Raw genomic sequence first — 13,469 nt, forward strand, 5'->3', positions numbered from 1 at the left:
CATATCTTTTCAAATGTATATATATGTATATATATACATATATATATATATACATCTTTTCAAGAGAAAATCTTTTCTTTTTTCCAGGGATTCAGAACAAATTGCCAGCCTACCATCTTCTCTGATAAAGACTTGTCTTTTATCATCCTAAGATCTAACAGAGGGTAAATTATTAAGTTCTCCACCACACTACTGTTTCTTGAGTTAGTACAAAATCATTTGAAGGGTTTTTAACCTAAGAAAAATGGACAGTGAGGGAATAATAAGAGCTATAAAGAACTCTGAATGGAGATGTTAACATTAGAGTGCTTGCTATTAAAAGGAATCATTCAATATTTGGGAAACTCATGAAAGGAGAAGACAAAGATATGCTGTGACTAGAATTAAAAAGTGAATTTAGTAGGGGACATTTCTAGAAATCCCAATTATTTAATGTTAATGCATGTTTATTGAAGGCTGGCTTTAAGGAATTAAGAGTAACTTTCCTTGATAGCCATGTATATATTGTATATAGTTAAACTTAATCATTCTTGCTTATGATACACATATGACAAGCACTGCTTTTGGTTCTCTACTTACAAAACAAAATTGTAGCAAAAATTCACTTGGGGTAAAAAACTTTTTCCTAACATTTAAAGAAAAGAGCAATGAGACTTTCTGTACTAAATACTTATCCCACTGCATTCTGAATATTTATCAAGTATATATTTACTTTGAAAAATATCTAGAGATATGGCAATAAAAATGTAGCTAGAAAAAAGTCTTCATAATCCACAAACACAATGTCCATCATAAGATAGGAATTCAGCTCTAAATCCTTGGCATGTAAATTTAATATAGGCAGGAAAACGGAAAATATGGGCAACTCTCCAGCCTGTCTCCTGGTTTATTCTCCTGCCTGATTGTTCAAATCCACAGTTAAGAAGGCTTCTCAGGTTGACATTCCTGAAAAGTAAATAGTAGAAAAAACTTTGAATGAATAGAGTAGAAAAGTATTTGACATGATAGTTTATATTGGAATTACAGTATAAGGCCTTCATCTGCTGAAACCTCTTCTTTCTAAAATTTTGCCTGTCTTTCATGATCCACAGGTCTTTAGATACTCAAACCCTGTGAGAGAGTGTCCCTGGGGTTTGGGAGGATTATTGAAAGAATAAACAAGTTACCTTTCTATACTTGCAATATAAGATAATGCTCCTTGGAGAATTCCTATCTTGAGTTCTATTTTTTTCATTGGTCCTATTTCTTTCCTTATTTTGTTTCTTTCTCAGTTTCAGAACCATAGACAGTACAGTTTCAAGGGCCTCAGGAATTCTTAAATTACCTTTCATTTCCTGGGACAGAGATATGGATATACTTTCTCATCTTGGGGAATTTCCAGGAAAAACTTTGTATAAAATGCTAGGAAATTGGGCAATGACAGTTAAGGAATGAGGGCCAGTCATATCCCATGGATCCATACAGAAAGATGATCATCTTTTAAATATTCTACTAATTTATTACTGTGGTTCTATGGAAAACAAAAACAAAAGGAAGAGGGAGAAGTAGTATTGCTTTTGTTCTTTCTAAATCTGACTCTTCACAGTTGGTAATAACGTTAAAATATTTTCTTTAATTTTGGGGTCCCAAAAATTCATACTTCTCTCGAAGAGAATGAGACTTGTCTCTCCAAAGTATCTTCGCTTCTTGCTGTATCATTTGTGTTCAGTTGCTCAAGTCACGTCTGGCCCTTTAGGCCCCAATGGACCCAGCAGTCTCCTCTGTCCATGGGATTTTCCCAGCAAGAACACTGGAGTGCGTTGTCATACCCTCCTCCAGGGGTCTTCCCGACCTAGGGATCAAACCTGCATTTCCTGCTTTGCAGGCAGTTTTCTTACCTGCTGGGCCATTGGGGAAACTCTGCTGTATCTTTGGTGCCAAAATAATTGTGGTTTTTGCATTGTTGTTTGATATTGTAGTGTATTATTAAATTAGTGTCCTCAGCTGGTAAAGAATCCACCTGCAATGTGGGAGACCTGGGTTTGATCCTTGGGTTGGGAAGATACCCTGGAGAAGGGAAAACTTACCCACTCCAATAGTCTGGTCTGGAGAATTACAAATAAATAAACATTTATCATTGGGAATTTTTAGTTGTATTTAATTTTTTTCTATAAAAGCATTATTTATATTCAGAATTTACCTTGATACATTCTTTATGGATTGATTGCTGTGCCTAAAGACATTGATATTTTAAAAGATATTTAAAGCTGAACACACTTTACTTTTTTATTTTAATGTTTAATGTAGAAAATTTTTAAACATTCAGAAAAATGCAGACAGTGGTGTAAAAACCCTCTTGTAGCTATCATCCTGCTTTGACATCAACATTTTGCCAATATTGTGCCAAATATCTATAATTCCTTTTTTTCTGGAATAATTTAAAGAAAGTTTTAGACATTGTGTATGTATTGTGTTATATAAACTATGCAATCATTTATTTCAAATGTAAATATTTATTATGCTCTCAAATTTATGAAGACATTTTTATAAAACATATCCACCATGCTATTATGATACTTCCCACAATTATCAACATAGCACAAAAACACAAATAAATAGAAGATTCTGAAAAATGAGGCATTAAAAATGAAAAAATGCATAGAACCAGTTTCCACTCTCTTATTCATGGTGATGATACTGGCAGTATTGATGGGGAAAGAGCTGAAGATAGAAATTTGTAACATAATTCTAATGACAAAAAGATGATACTGACTATAGTAAGGCTGATGGTGAGAATCTTCATTATTAAACCAGTGATAGCCATGGAAATGATGGTCAAAATGGTGGTAGTGATGAGAACAGATGACTAAGTTTCAATACTATTAGTGTTATAAGTCAACTTTAAAGAACAGCTCATCCAATCCACTCTTAAGTATACTATTTTTAGCTAATATACCTAGTTATATATAATATTTATGGTATTCATATATATATGTATATATTTGTATATATGAGAAGGAAATGGCAAACCACTCCAGTATTCTTGCCTGAAGAATACCACAGACAGAGGAGCCTGGAGGGCTACAGTCCATGGGGTTGCAACAGTCCTGCATGACTTAGTGACTAAACCACCACAACCTGAAGTGGGCTTCCCTAGTGGATCAGACTGCCTGCAAATGCAGGAGACCCAGATTCGATTCTTGAGTCAGAAAGATCCTCTGGAGAAGGGAATGGCAACTCATTCTAGTATTCTTGCCTGGAGAATTCCATGAACAAGAGAAGCTTGATGGGCTACAGTCCATGGGTCACAAAGAGTTGGCCATGACTGAGTGACTAACAATTTCACTTTGAGATATTACTGATATATTTTGATATAATAATATAGATAATACATAATATATAAACGTAGAGCTAGCGGTTAAAGTGGGTTCTAAAAAGTAGTTCTCTTATTTCTATTTAGTATTCTTTATGCTATAGCATATCTGTACTGTGCAATAGCCTTGGTGTTAATTGACTCACTTTATCAGTGTGGTGGTGAAGAGTGTGATTTTTTTCCCCCAAAACACTTGTTTCTTGGAATTATTCCTAATGCTATGAACTCTATGCCCAGAACGTTTTTCAGGGAACTCTCCACATCCTTATTTCTTAGACTATAAATGAAAGGATTGAGAGTGGGGGTTACCAGGGCATACATGATAGCAGCACCAGCTTCTCAGAGGCATGAGAAGCTGACGGGGACTTCAGGTAGGTGGCAAAGACTGAGCTGTACAAGAGGATGACTGTGGAGAGGTGGGAGCTGCATGTGGCCAGGGATTTCTTTTTGCCCTGTGCTGCTGGATCCTGAGCTACAGCAAGGAAAATATGGGCATAGGAGCTTATGATGCAGAGGTGAGGAACAGTTCCTAAGAGTCCTGTCAGAACCATCATCAGGTCCTCACTGAGGTGGGTATCAGAGCAGGAAAGTCTAAAGAGTGGTCCAAAAGCACAGAAAAAATGGGGAATTTCTTGATTATTATAGAATGAGAACTGGGATAGCAACAGGGCATGGACAAGAGAGACAGAGTGGGCCACTCCCCATGACCCACCCACCAGCAGTGCACATCTGCAAGGAATCATTAGGAGTGGGTAGTGCAGGGGATGGCAGATGGCAGCATAGCGGCTGATAGTTGTGGCCGTCAAAAGCAGATTGTCCATATCAGCAAAAACTGCAAAGAAATTTAATTGGGCCAGACACTCAGAGAAGGAGGTCGATCTGTTGCTGGTCCACAAAGTCTCCAGCATTTGGGGGGCTGTGGTGGTAGTGGAGCAGAGGTCGACCAGGGAGAGCTGGCTGAGGAAGAAGTACATGGGGGTGTGGAGGTGGATGTCAGCACCAATAGTCAGCAGCAGTAGCAAGTTTCCTAAGAGACTCAGCAAGTAGAGGGTCAGGAAGAAACCAAAGAGGAGCTGTGGCTTGTCTGGGTCAGTGGACAGTCCTGAGAGGACAAAGTCAGGGTTCTTGCTGCAGTTCATTTCAGGTCTTGATGGGCTACAGGAAAAGAACTAGCATGAAGAGGATTCACTACAGTTAGCTAGAACTTTGGATCCTTTCTCTTGGCAATGGGCTTTACTTATACTACCAATGTGAGGGATGGATAAACAACTAAAATAGCAATGGGGAGGACAAGGGTTGTACCTCACAAAGATGGTCCAGTTAAGGAGACATCTCGGTAAGAGAACGAAAGAAACAACAGAGACGTCCTGTAGTTATGAGGCATAAAAGTTTCCTTAATAAAATTTTGTGTGATTGGTACTTAACTACTTGCTTGTGAATCTGTTTTCTTCTCAAGACCATGAGTCTTTCAAGGCAGAAACAACATTTCAGTACTTAGCTCAGTGCCTGGCACAAAAAAAAGGCTCAATAAATACTCCCACCCACCCTCACAGTGACTATTCTAGTTCAAGGTTTGTGATTGGCTGGAGAAATGTTATCCCCCTAACTATTTTAACATGGATCTTGCCCCATCCAATACGTTCTCCATACTGTGGTCAGAGTGATCTTTTTTTTTTATAATAAATAAAATCTCATCATGTCACTTCTTTATTTAAAAAATGGTTTCTACCCATGGAACTCTGTTCAATATGTGGCAGCCTGGATGTGATGAGAGTTTGGGGGAGAATGGACACAAGGGTATTTATGGCTGAGTCTGTTTACTGTCCATTTTTACTATTACAACATTGTTAATAGGCTATAAAGTGAAGTTGCTCAGTGGTGTCCGACTCTTTGCGACCTGTGAACTGTAGCCCACCAAGCTCCTCCGTCCATGGGATTCTCCAGGCAAGAATACTGGAGTGGGTTGCCATTTCTTAGTGCAACATAAAATAAAAAGTTTAAAAAAGAAAATGAAGAAAATAAAATAGATAAGCAACAAGGATATATTGTGTAGCACAAAGAATTACATTATCCTGAAATAACTTTTAATGAAGCATAATCTGTAAAAATACTGAATTACTATGCTGTACACCTGAAACCACTATAATTATTAGAGGAATGTAGATTAAAACTACAATGAGGTATCACCTCACACTGGTCAGAATGGCAATTGTTAAAAAATCTACAAATAACAAATTCTGAGGAGGGTATGGGGAAAAGAGAATTGTCCTACATTGTAGATGGGAACGTAAGCTGGTATAACCACTATGAAAAACCATATGAAGATTTCTCAAAAAACTAAAAATAGAGCTGCTATAGCATGTATGATTCAGCATTTCCACTACTGGGCATATACTCAGACAAAACTCTGATTCAAAAAGATACATGCACCCCTATGTTCATAGCAGCAGCACTATTTACAACAGTCAAAATATAGACACAACCTAAAAGTCCACGGACAGATGAATGGATAAAGAAGATGTTATATAAACTTATATATATTATCATACTAGGTGAAGTAAGGATGAGATGGTTGGATGGCATCACCGACACAATGGACATAAGTATGAGTGAACTCTGGGAGATAGTGAAGGACAGGGAAGCCTGGCATGCTGCAGTTCATGGGGTTGCAAAGAGTCAGACACGACTGAGTGACTAAACAGCAAAAAAGGTGAAGTAAATCAGAAAGAGATAAATACCATATCATATCACTTATATATGAAAAACCCTACCATATCTGACAAAGCTCATTTGGTTTTGAGCTTCATGTCACCAGCTTCATCTCACACCACAGTCCGTTATCATCTGCTCCCAGCAACACTGTCTGCAGTGCATTGCCTCTTATGGACCATGTTCCTTCTCATCGCTGAGTCAGGTCTTGCTCATCCTTCTAACCTTGGCTCTATTGGTGACTTTCTTAGGAAAGTCTTCCATGGCCTCTTTGACAAAGACAACCCTTCCTTTCTAGGCTCTCATGGCACGTTGGTCAATTGCTGAAGTTGTAATATGGAGGATGTAATCACATTTATTTTGTTTAAATATTTAAGTTATTTAGTTAATGTTGGTCTCCCTAACAATGTTTTCCTCTCTTATGTATCTCTAGTACTTGGAATGCTAAATACGGTATTTGTCAGAAAATGAATAAATTGGTTACTGAAAAGTGAAGGCAGGAGAGGACGATACATTGTCTTCCCCTAAAAGTCCTCTCCATTTTAAGAATAAAAGTTTTTACCAACAAAATATTGTCCTAGCAACATGGGTTGGAAACATTGGTCCATCTAATTCCTTCATCCATCAACTTTAGACCCACGGCTAGAAATTTTATTTCCTATAAAATGTCCTTCATTTCAGACCCTTTCTCACCTTTTAAATTGTTATCCTTTTTGAGATTTCTCTAATCAACTCACTTCCGGTTAGTTTCACGTTTCATCAGCAGCTTAACATGCTTCACTGTTCCTATTCTCTAGTAACTAAAATCCATGCCATTGTCATCCATGCCATCAGCATCTGAAACAAATTTTGAGGGGATATGTGCATACATATAGCTTATTCACATTTGTGTACAGCAGAAACTAACACAACATTGTGAAAGAAAGTGAAAGTGAAGTTGCTCAGTCATGTCTGACTCTTTGCGACCCCGTGGACTGTAGCCTACCAGGCTCCTCCATTCATCGGAGTTCCAGGCAAGAATACTGGAGTGGGTTGCCATTTCCTTCTCCAGGGGATCTTCCCAACCCAGGGATTGAACCCGGGTCTGCTACATTGCAGGCAGACGCTTTACTCTCTGAGCCACCAGGGAAGTCCATTGTAAAGCAATTATATTCTAATTAAAACACATTTAAAGCAATTATATTTTAATTTTAAAAAATCTGCATTCAGGAGACCCACCATGTTGACCCCTTTCCAATCTCCTTGGCTGGTTACTGCTCTTCCTCCTTATTATCCACTTTTGTGCATCTCCTCTTCTCTGTCTTCTAGTTCTTCTTTTGTTTATAGATATATAAAGATATAATTCTCCAATTATACCTTTAATTTCAACTTATTTTCCTAACTCTAGACTTACATATTTAACTTCCAACTACACAGCTCTACAGTAGCAATTTAACGCTTTAATATATTTTACAGATGGCTTGATTTATGTACCACATTGGAAACAGATACACAAAACTTTATGCAGTCCATCAAGTGCAGAACTTGAACTCTCTTTGGTCCACTTGGAAGGCTGATCCCATTACTCCATTTGCCAAATGATGTCTTCAGCTCCTGCCTCTGGCTTCCCTAATCTCTATAAACGGTGACCTTAGAAATATTCATTCTATCCAGTGATATTGCTGAGTAGATGGGAAAGAACAAAGAATCCAGGGCCTTGGCATACATTGATGAGACCAGGGAAAGAAAATGTAGTTTAGAAGCTGAGTGTTATCAATATATATCTCTTTTGGGATCAGAAAGATTTTAGCAGCAGAAGAAATCATTTTGGCCTTAGAGACAGTTTCCAAAATTACTCATTAGAAAAAAACCTGGAGGAATTTTCTGTTGAGAAAATTTCCTATAGATAGGGTTGAGGAATGAAATCAACAATTAAACAGAAGTCTAACATTGATTTGGACATGGAATTAGAAAGATGACTTAAAACTCACAATTTTGTCTAGTCACTGCCCTCTTTCCTTATATGAGAATAGTTTGCAAAGACTAACATACCGCCATCCATAATATGTTATGTGTGTCCTTTTGTTTTTATTTTTCTGAGAACTTTTGTCATACAAATATACTGAAATTTAACGAATTGTTTCATACATCTGTTGATAAAGTCATCTCAGTTGAGACTTGAAACATTAAACAGCGTCAGTGTTTCTCTGCTGTACTCTTGCCAATTTCTGAATCACTGAATAATGCAATTTAATTAAATAAATGTTTAACCATCTGTGTTATAGTGTGTCATGCAGCAATAGGTAACCGTGTGCTCTTCTATAATTTACAGCCTCCAAGTATGTTCAGTCAGTCAGTTCAGTTGCTCCATCATGTCTGACTGTTTGCAACCCCATGCACTGCAGGACGCCAGGCTTCCCTGTCCATCACCAGCTCCCAGAGCTTACTCAAACTCATGTCCATCCAGTCTGTGATGCCATCCAACCATTTCATCCTCTGTCATCCCCTTCTCCTCCTGCCTTCAATCTTTCTCACCATCAGGGTCTTTCCCAATCAATCAATTCTTTGCATCAGGTGGCCAAAGTATCAGAATTTCAGTTTCAGCATCAGTCCTTCCAATGAATATTCAGGACTGATTTCCTCTAGTATTGACAGGCTTGATCTCCCTGCAGTCACAGGGACTCTCAAGGGTCTTCTTCAATGCCACAGTTTAAAAGCATCAATTCTTTGACACTCAGCTTTCTTTATAGTCCAACTCTCACATCCATACATGACTACTGGAAAAACCATAGCTTTGACTAGACAGACCTTTGTTGGCAAAGTAATGTCTCTGATTTTTAATATGCTGCCTAGATTGGTAATAGATTTTCTTCCAAGAAGCAAGTGTCTTTTAACTTCATGGCTGCAGTCACCATGTGCAGTGATTTTGGAGGCCCTCAAAATAAAATCTTTTACTGTTTCCATTGTTTCCCCATCTATTTGCCATGAAGCGATGGGACCAGATGCCATGATCTTACTTTTTTGAATGTTGAGTTTTAAGCCAAGTTTCCCACTCTCCGCTTTCACTTTCATCAAGAGGCTCTTTAGTTCTTCTTCACTTTCTGCTATAAGGGTGGTGTCATATATGCATCTGAGGTTATTGATATTTCTCCCAGAAATCTTGATTCCAGCTTGTGCTTCATCCATCCCAGCATTTTGCATGATGTACTCTGCATATAAGTTGAATAAGCACGGTGACAATATCCATGTATGTTGGATTACAGGAAAAATTCTGATCAATAGAAATTCTAGTCTGAGATAATTCAGGGTATAAAATGCCATCTCCCCATACATTCTTTTATAAACAAAACTGGAATTAAGAGACCAAAGAAGATAGAGTAGGAAGATGGAAGAACTATGTAAGCTAGTTTAAAACCAAATTCTTTGCTTTACAAAAGTGGATGTAAACAGTTTGAATAGTTTGTTCATGAACTCAAAATATCCTTTTATAACTTTTCAGTCTGTATCTGTATTATTTATTTAGTAGTCTTATTTATTTATTTATGTATTGGTTGCACTGCCTGGCTTGTGGGATCTTAGCTCTCCAACCAGGGGTTGAACCTAGGCCCTTGGCAGCAAAAGTGCAGAATGCTAACCACTGGACACCAGGGAATCCTATATCTCTAAATAGTTGGAAATGCTGTTTCAGGTCAGTGACACTTCATAGAACATAGAAAGTGAGGAACATAGTAATTCTTGTCTATTAGCTCCAAAAATACTTCTGCAAAGAAAGCTGAGTGCTGAAGAATTGATGCTTTTGAACTGTGATGTTGGAGAAGAATCTTGAGAGTCCCTTGGAATGCAAGGAAATCCAACCAGTCAATCCTAAAGGAAATCAGTCCTGCATATTCATTGGAAGGAATGATGTTAAAGTGGAAAGTCCGATACTTTGGCCACCTGATGCAAAGAACTGACTCACTGGAAAACCTACTAATGCTGGGAAAGATTGAAGCCAGTAGGATGGGACGACAGTGGATGAGATGACGGATGGCATCACTGAATCCACGTACATGAGTTTGAGCAGGCTTCGGGAATTGGTGATGGACAGGGAAGCCTGGTGTGCTGAAGTTCATGAGGTTGCAAAGAATCAGATAAGAGTGAATGACTGAACTGAACTGAATTACTATTTGATAGCTTTCACTTAGTATAAATTTGGTGATAGGTAAGGAAAACAAACTTGATGAATTCTTCATATTTCACTGGTATTATATCATATTATATCACAGTACAATCTGTGAAAATAAGTATAGAAATAAAAAACAAAATAAATAATAAGGACGAATTTTGAAGCTCAATTTTCTATGACCAGAAATTGAAGGGAAAATAACATATCGAGCAAGAGAGATGTTCCTGAGATTTTTTTTTTTCACTCTGCCTCCATTTTTAGCAATATTTTAAGGTAATGTTTGATAGGTTGTCCATTTGAATTATGAAGTATCTTTGGAATCAGGGTTCACAATTTATCTCTGTTAATTAGTACTCAAAACATTATTTGCTTTAATTACTTACTTGCTTCCTTGCTTGGAGAAAAAGAAATCATGATATACTGCTTAAAAACTTCCCTTAACTCATATATGAGTTAACATTTGCTTTTCTAGTGGAGTAACCATAGCCCTACACTCAAATTGTTAAAATAAAACAACATAATAACTTCATTGTTCACATTATAATATATTAATTTACAGGAAACATGCAGATTAACAAGCCTTAGTATTATCCAACTATACAATATATGCATATTTGAGGCAAATTTTTGTATCTGATTTTATTCAAGAACACACAAGAATATGTAAACAAATAGTTTTATCAACTTATATCCCCACAGAAATTCAACATTAAAATTCCAAGGGGGCTTCCCTAGTGGCTCAGTGGTAAAGAATCTGCCTGCCAATGCAGGAGACACCAGTTTGATCCCTGATCCGGGAAGATCCCACATTCCATGGAGCAGTTAAGCCCACTTGTCACAACAGGAGAAGCCACTGCACGGAGACACCTGAGCACCATGAATGAAAGCTCCCAGTCGCCAAAACCAGAGAAAAGGCTGCCACAGCAATGAAGACTCAGCACAGCCAAAAAAGAAAAAAAAAAGGTTTTGTGGATAATGTCCTATTTGTTCAAGTTTCCCTTACATTACCTAGTCGCACACTGTTAACACAACCAGACTGGACTTTCCCATTTATTTTTCTTTATATAATGTGTTCTGTTTCACAAACAGTAAACAATTAGAAAAGCAGTATAATTTCACATCTCAACTTTCTCATAGCCTTTTTACTGATGCCTTGGAAGAATTCTCCAGATTTCTTAGGGTCAGAGTCTCCTTCTGATCGCCCTCCTCAAAGCCCCATCTACTTCCTTGTTCCTCAAAGTATAGATCAGTGGGTTTAGTACAGGAGTGATCACACTGTACATAATGGCAATGATCCGTTCCTGGTCCATGGAGCTACCTGTGGCAGGAGGAATGTAAGTGAAGATAACAGGAGCATAGAAAAGAACAACTACCATGAAGTGGGAGGAACATGTGGACAGTGCTTTATGGAGCATGCTGCAAGAATGGGTCTTGAAGAAAAGATAGATAATGATATAGAAATAGGAGAGAAGGGTTAGAGAGAATGGGCCCATGGCAATGGTCCCTGTCACAGAATGAAGTAGCCATTCATTGAGGTCAGTGTTTCCACAGGCCAACTCCAGCAATGGCTTAACATCACAGAAGAAGTGATGGATATGGTTGGAACCACAGAAGTTTAAGCGAGAGGTCATTACTGAGTGCAGCAGGGCATGGAAAAACCCAGTGATCCAGATAGTGACAGCCGTCTGGGTACAGACCTGATGATTCATGATGAGAGTGTAACGAAGTGGTTTGCAGATAGCCACAAAGCGGTCAAAGCCCATCACGGCCAACAACATGGCCTCTGTGCTGCCTAGGAAGTGGAAGAAATGAAGCTGGCTTATGCATCCCAAGAAAGAAATTGTTTTGTGGGTAGACAGGAAGTTCTCCAGCATCTTTGGCAGAGTCACTGTGGAGTAGCAGATATCTAGACATGACAGGTTTCCCAGGAAAAAATACATAGGAGAATGGAGTCTTGAATCAGAGATGACAACCATCAGGATGACTCCATTCCCAGCCACATTGATAATATAAATTGCAAGGAAAACCACAAAGAGAACAGGCTGCAGTACTTGGATGTCTGTCACTCCTAAGAGGAGAAATTCAGTGACTGAGGTTTGATTCAGCATCACTTGAAAGAAAAGACAAAATAAGATATGAAATGATATCTCTCATGGGAACCAGAATCCTGCAGCTGAGGATTTCCCATCTAGACAATAATATTTTGAGGGAGAACATTGTTGTTTTGGGGCTTACCTGGTGGCTCAGTGGTAAAGAAGCAACCTATAAATGCAAGGGACATGGATTCAACTCCTGGGTCAGGAAGATCCCCTGGAGGAGGAAATGGCAACTCTCTCCAATATTCTTGCTTGGAAAATTCTGTGAACAGGGGAGTCTAGAGGGCTACTGTCTATGGGGTTGCAAAGAGTTGGACATAACTGAGCACATACACAAAGTTTGGGAAACCCATGAGTGGAGAAGGAAAAGATTTGATGTGACCTCAATAAAAAAGTGACTTAACTAGGAAACATTTCTAGGGATCCCATGGGACATTCATCTTTATAGCTAGAGACTATTTTGAGTAATTATCTCACCTTTATTACACCTTGACTGAAGGCTGGCACCAAAGAATTCAGAGTAGCTTTCCTTAATATCCATGTGTAGCCAGGAAACTCTTGCCTTCTGTGAAGGGACAGTGCTGTGCAGATTTGATATTTCAAGTTAACAATGTTTTAAAAAAATTGCACAAAAAATGCTTGTTGGCTTTTCAGTCTATATTTGAGATAATAGGTTAACAGGCTGTTGTTTACTTGTGGTTTGCTGCACTATTGCGATTTCCAAGGGGCTTTGGAGCAGTTTTTATAGGATTCTTCTAAGGGTGGGTCTCAAGGGAGCCATAGGAGGACACACCATCCGTGTGTTGAACCCATAGTCTGTCCAGTTTAGACTGCTTTCCAGGTCTGTCAGTTAGAAATTCTACTTTATATAAAAAGGCCTTTTAAAACTGCAGGATCTTCAATTTTTTTAAATAAACTAGTAAAGAGGATCTACTTTCCATTTTCCAGAACATAGAAAGCTGCACCAGTCTTGCACTGCAGCGAACTGCCATGCTACCTCTTAGCACATGGACGTCCTGTTGAAAGTGCTGTCCTCTGGGACAGGACGATCAGACGCTGGATGGACTGTGAGTGAGTCACCTCCCTCCCCGTAGCTGGTAGCTGTCTTCTCTCTGCTATATACTTGTATCTCCAGAGAGAAGGGGCTTTCTGATTCATGGACCCCAGA

The 13,469-nt window shown here is 38.5% G+C and overlaps 2 protein-coding genes across 2 annotated transcripts; both read right to left on the minus strand.

Moving 5' to 3' along the window:
• Window positions 1–3,657: 3,657 nt before the first annotated feature.
• On the minus strand, window positions 3,658–4,491 carry LOC138069615 (olfactory receptor 1M1-like). The gene has a single exon (XM_068960957.1). The coding sequence runs from the start codon at window positions 4,489–4,491 to the stop codon at window positions 3,658–3,660; it is 834 nt and encodes a 277-aa protein (XP_068817058.1).
• A 6,895-nt stretch (window positions 4,492–11,386) lies between these two features.
• On the minus strand, window positions 11,387–12,313 carry LOC138069510 (olfactory receptor 12D1-like). Its single transcript, XM_068960831.1, has one exon. The coding sequence runs from the start codon at window positions 12,311–12,313 to the stop codon at window positions 11,387–11,389; it is 927 nt and encodes a 308-aa protein (XP_068816932.1).
• Between the last annotated feature and the right edge of the window lie 1,156 nt (window positions 12,314–13,469).

This window comes from Capricornis sumatraensis, chromosome 22 (genome assembly GCF_032405125.1).
Source record: "Capricornis sumatraensis isolate serow.1 chromosome 22, serow.2, whole genome shotgun sequence".
NCBI lineage: Eukaryota > Metazoa > Chordata > Mammalia > Artiodactyla > Bovidae > Capricornis > Capricornis sumatraensis.

Bases quoted from the DNA above. Each gene is read 5' to 3' on its own strand.
- LOC138069615 (XM_068960957.1), bottom strand. From the start codon at position 4,491: ATGAACTGCAGCAAGAACCCTGACTTTGTCCTCTCAGGACTGTCCACT.
- LOC138069510 (XM_068960831.1), bottom strand. From the start codon at position 12,313: ATGCTGAATCAAACCTCAGTCACTGAATTTCTCCTCTTAGGAGTGACA.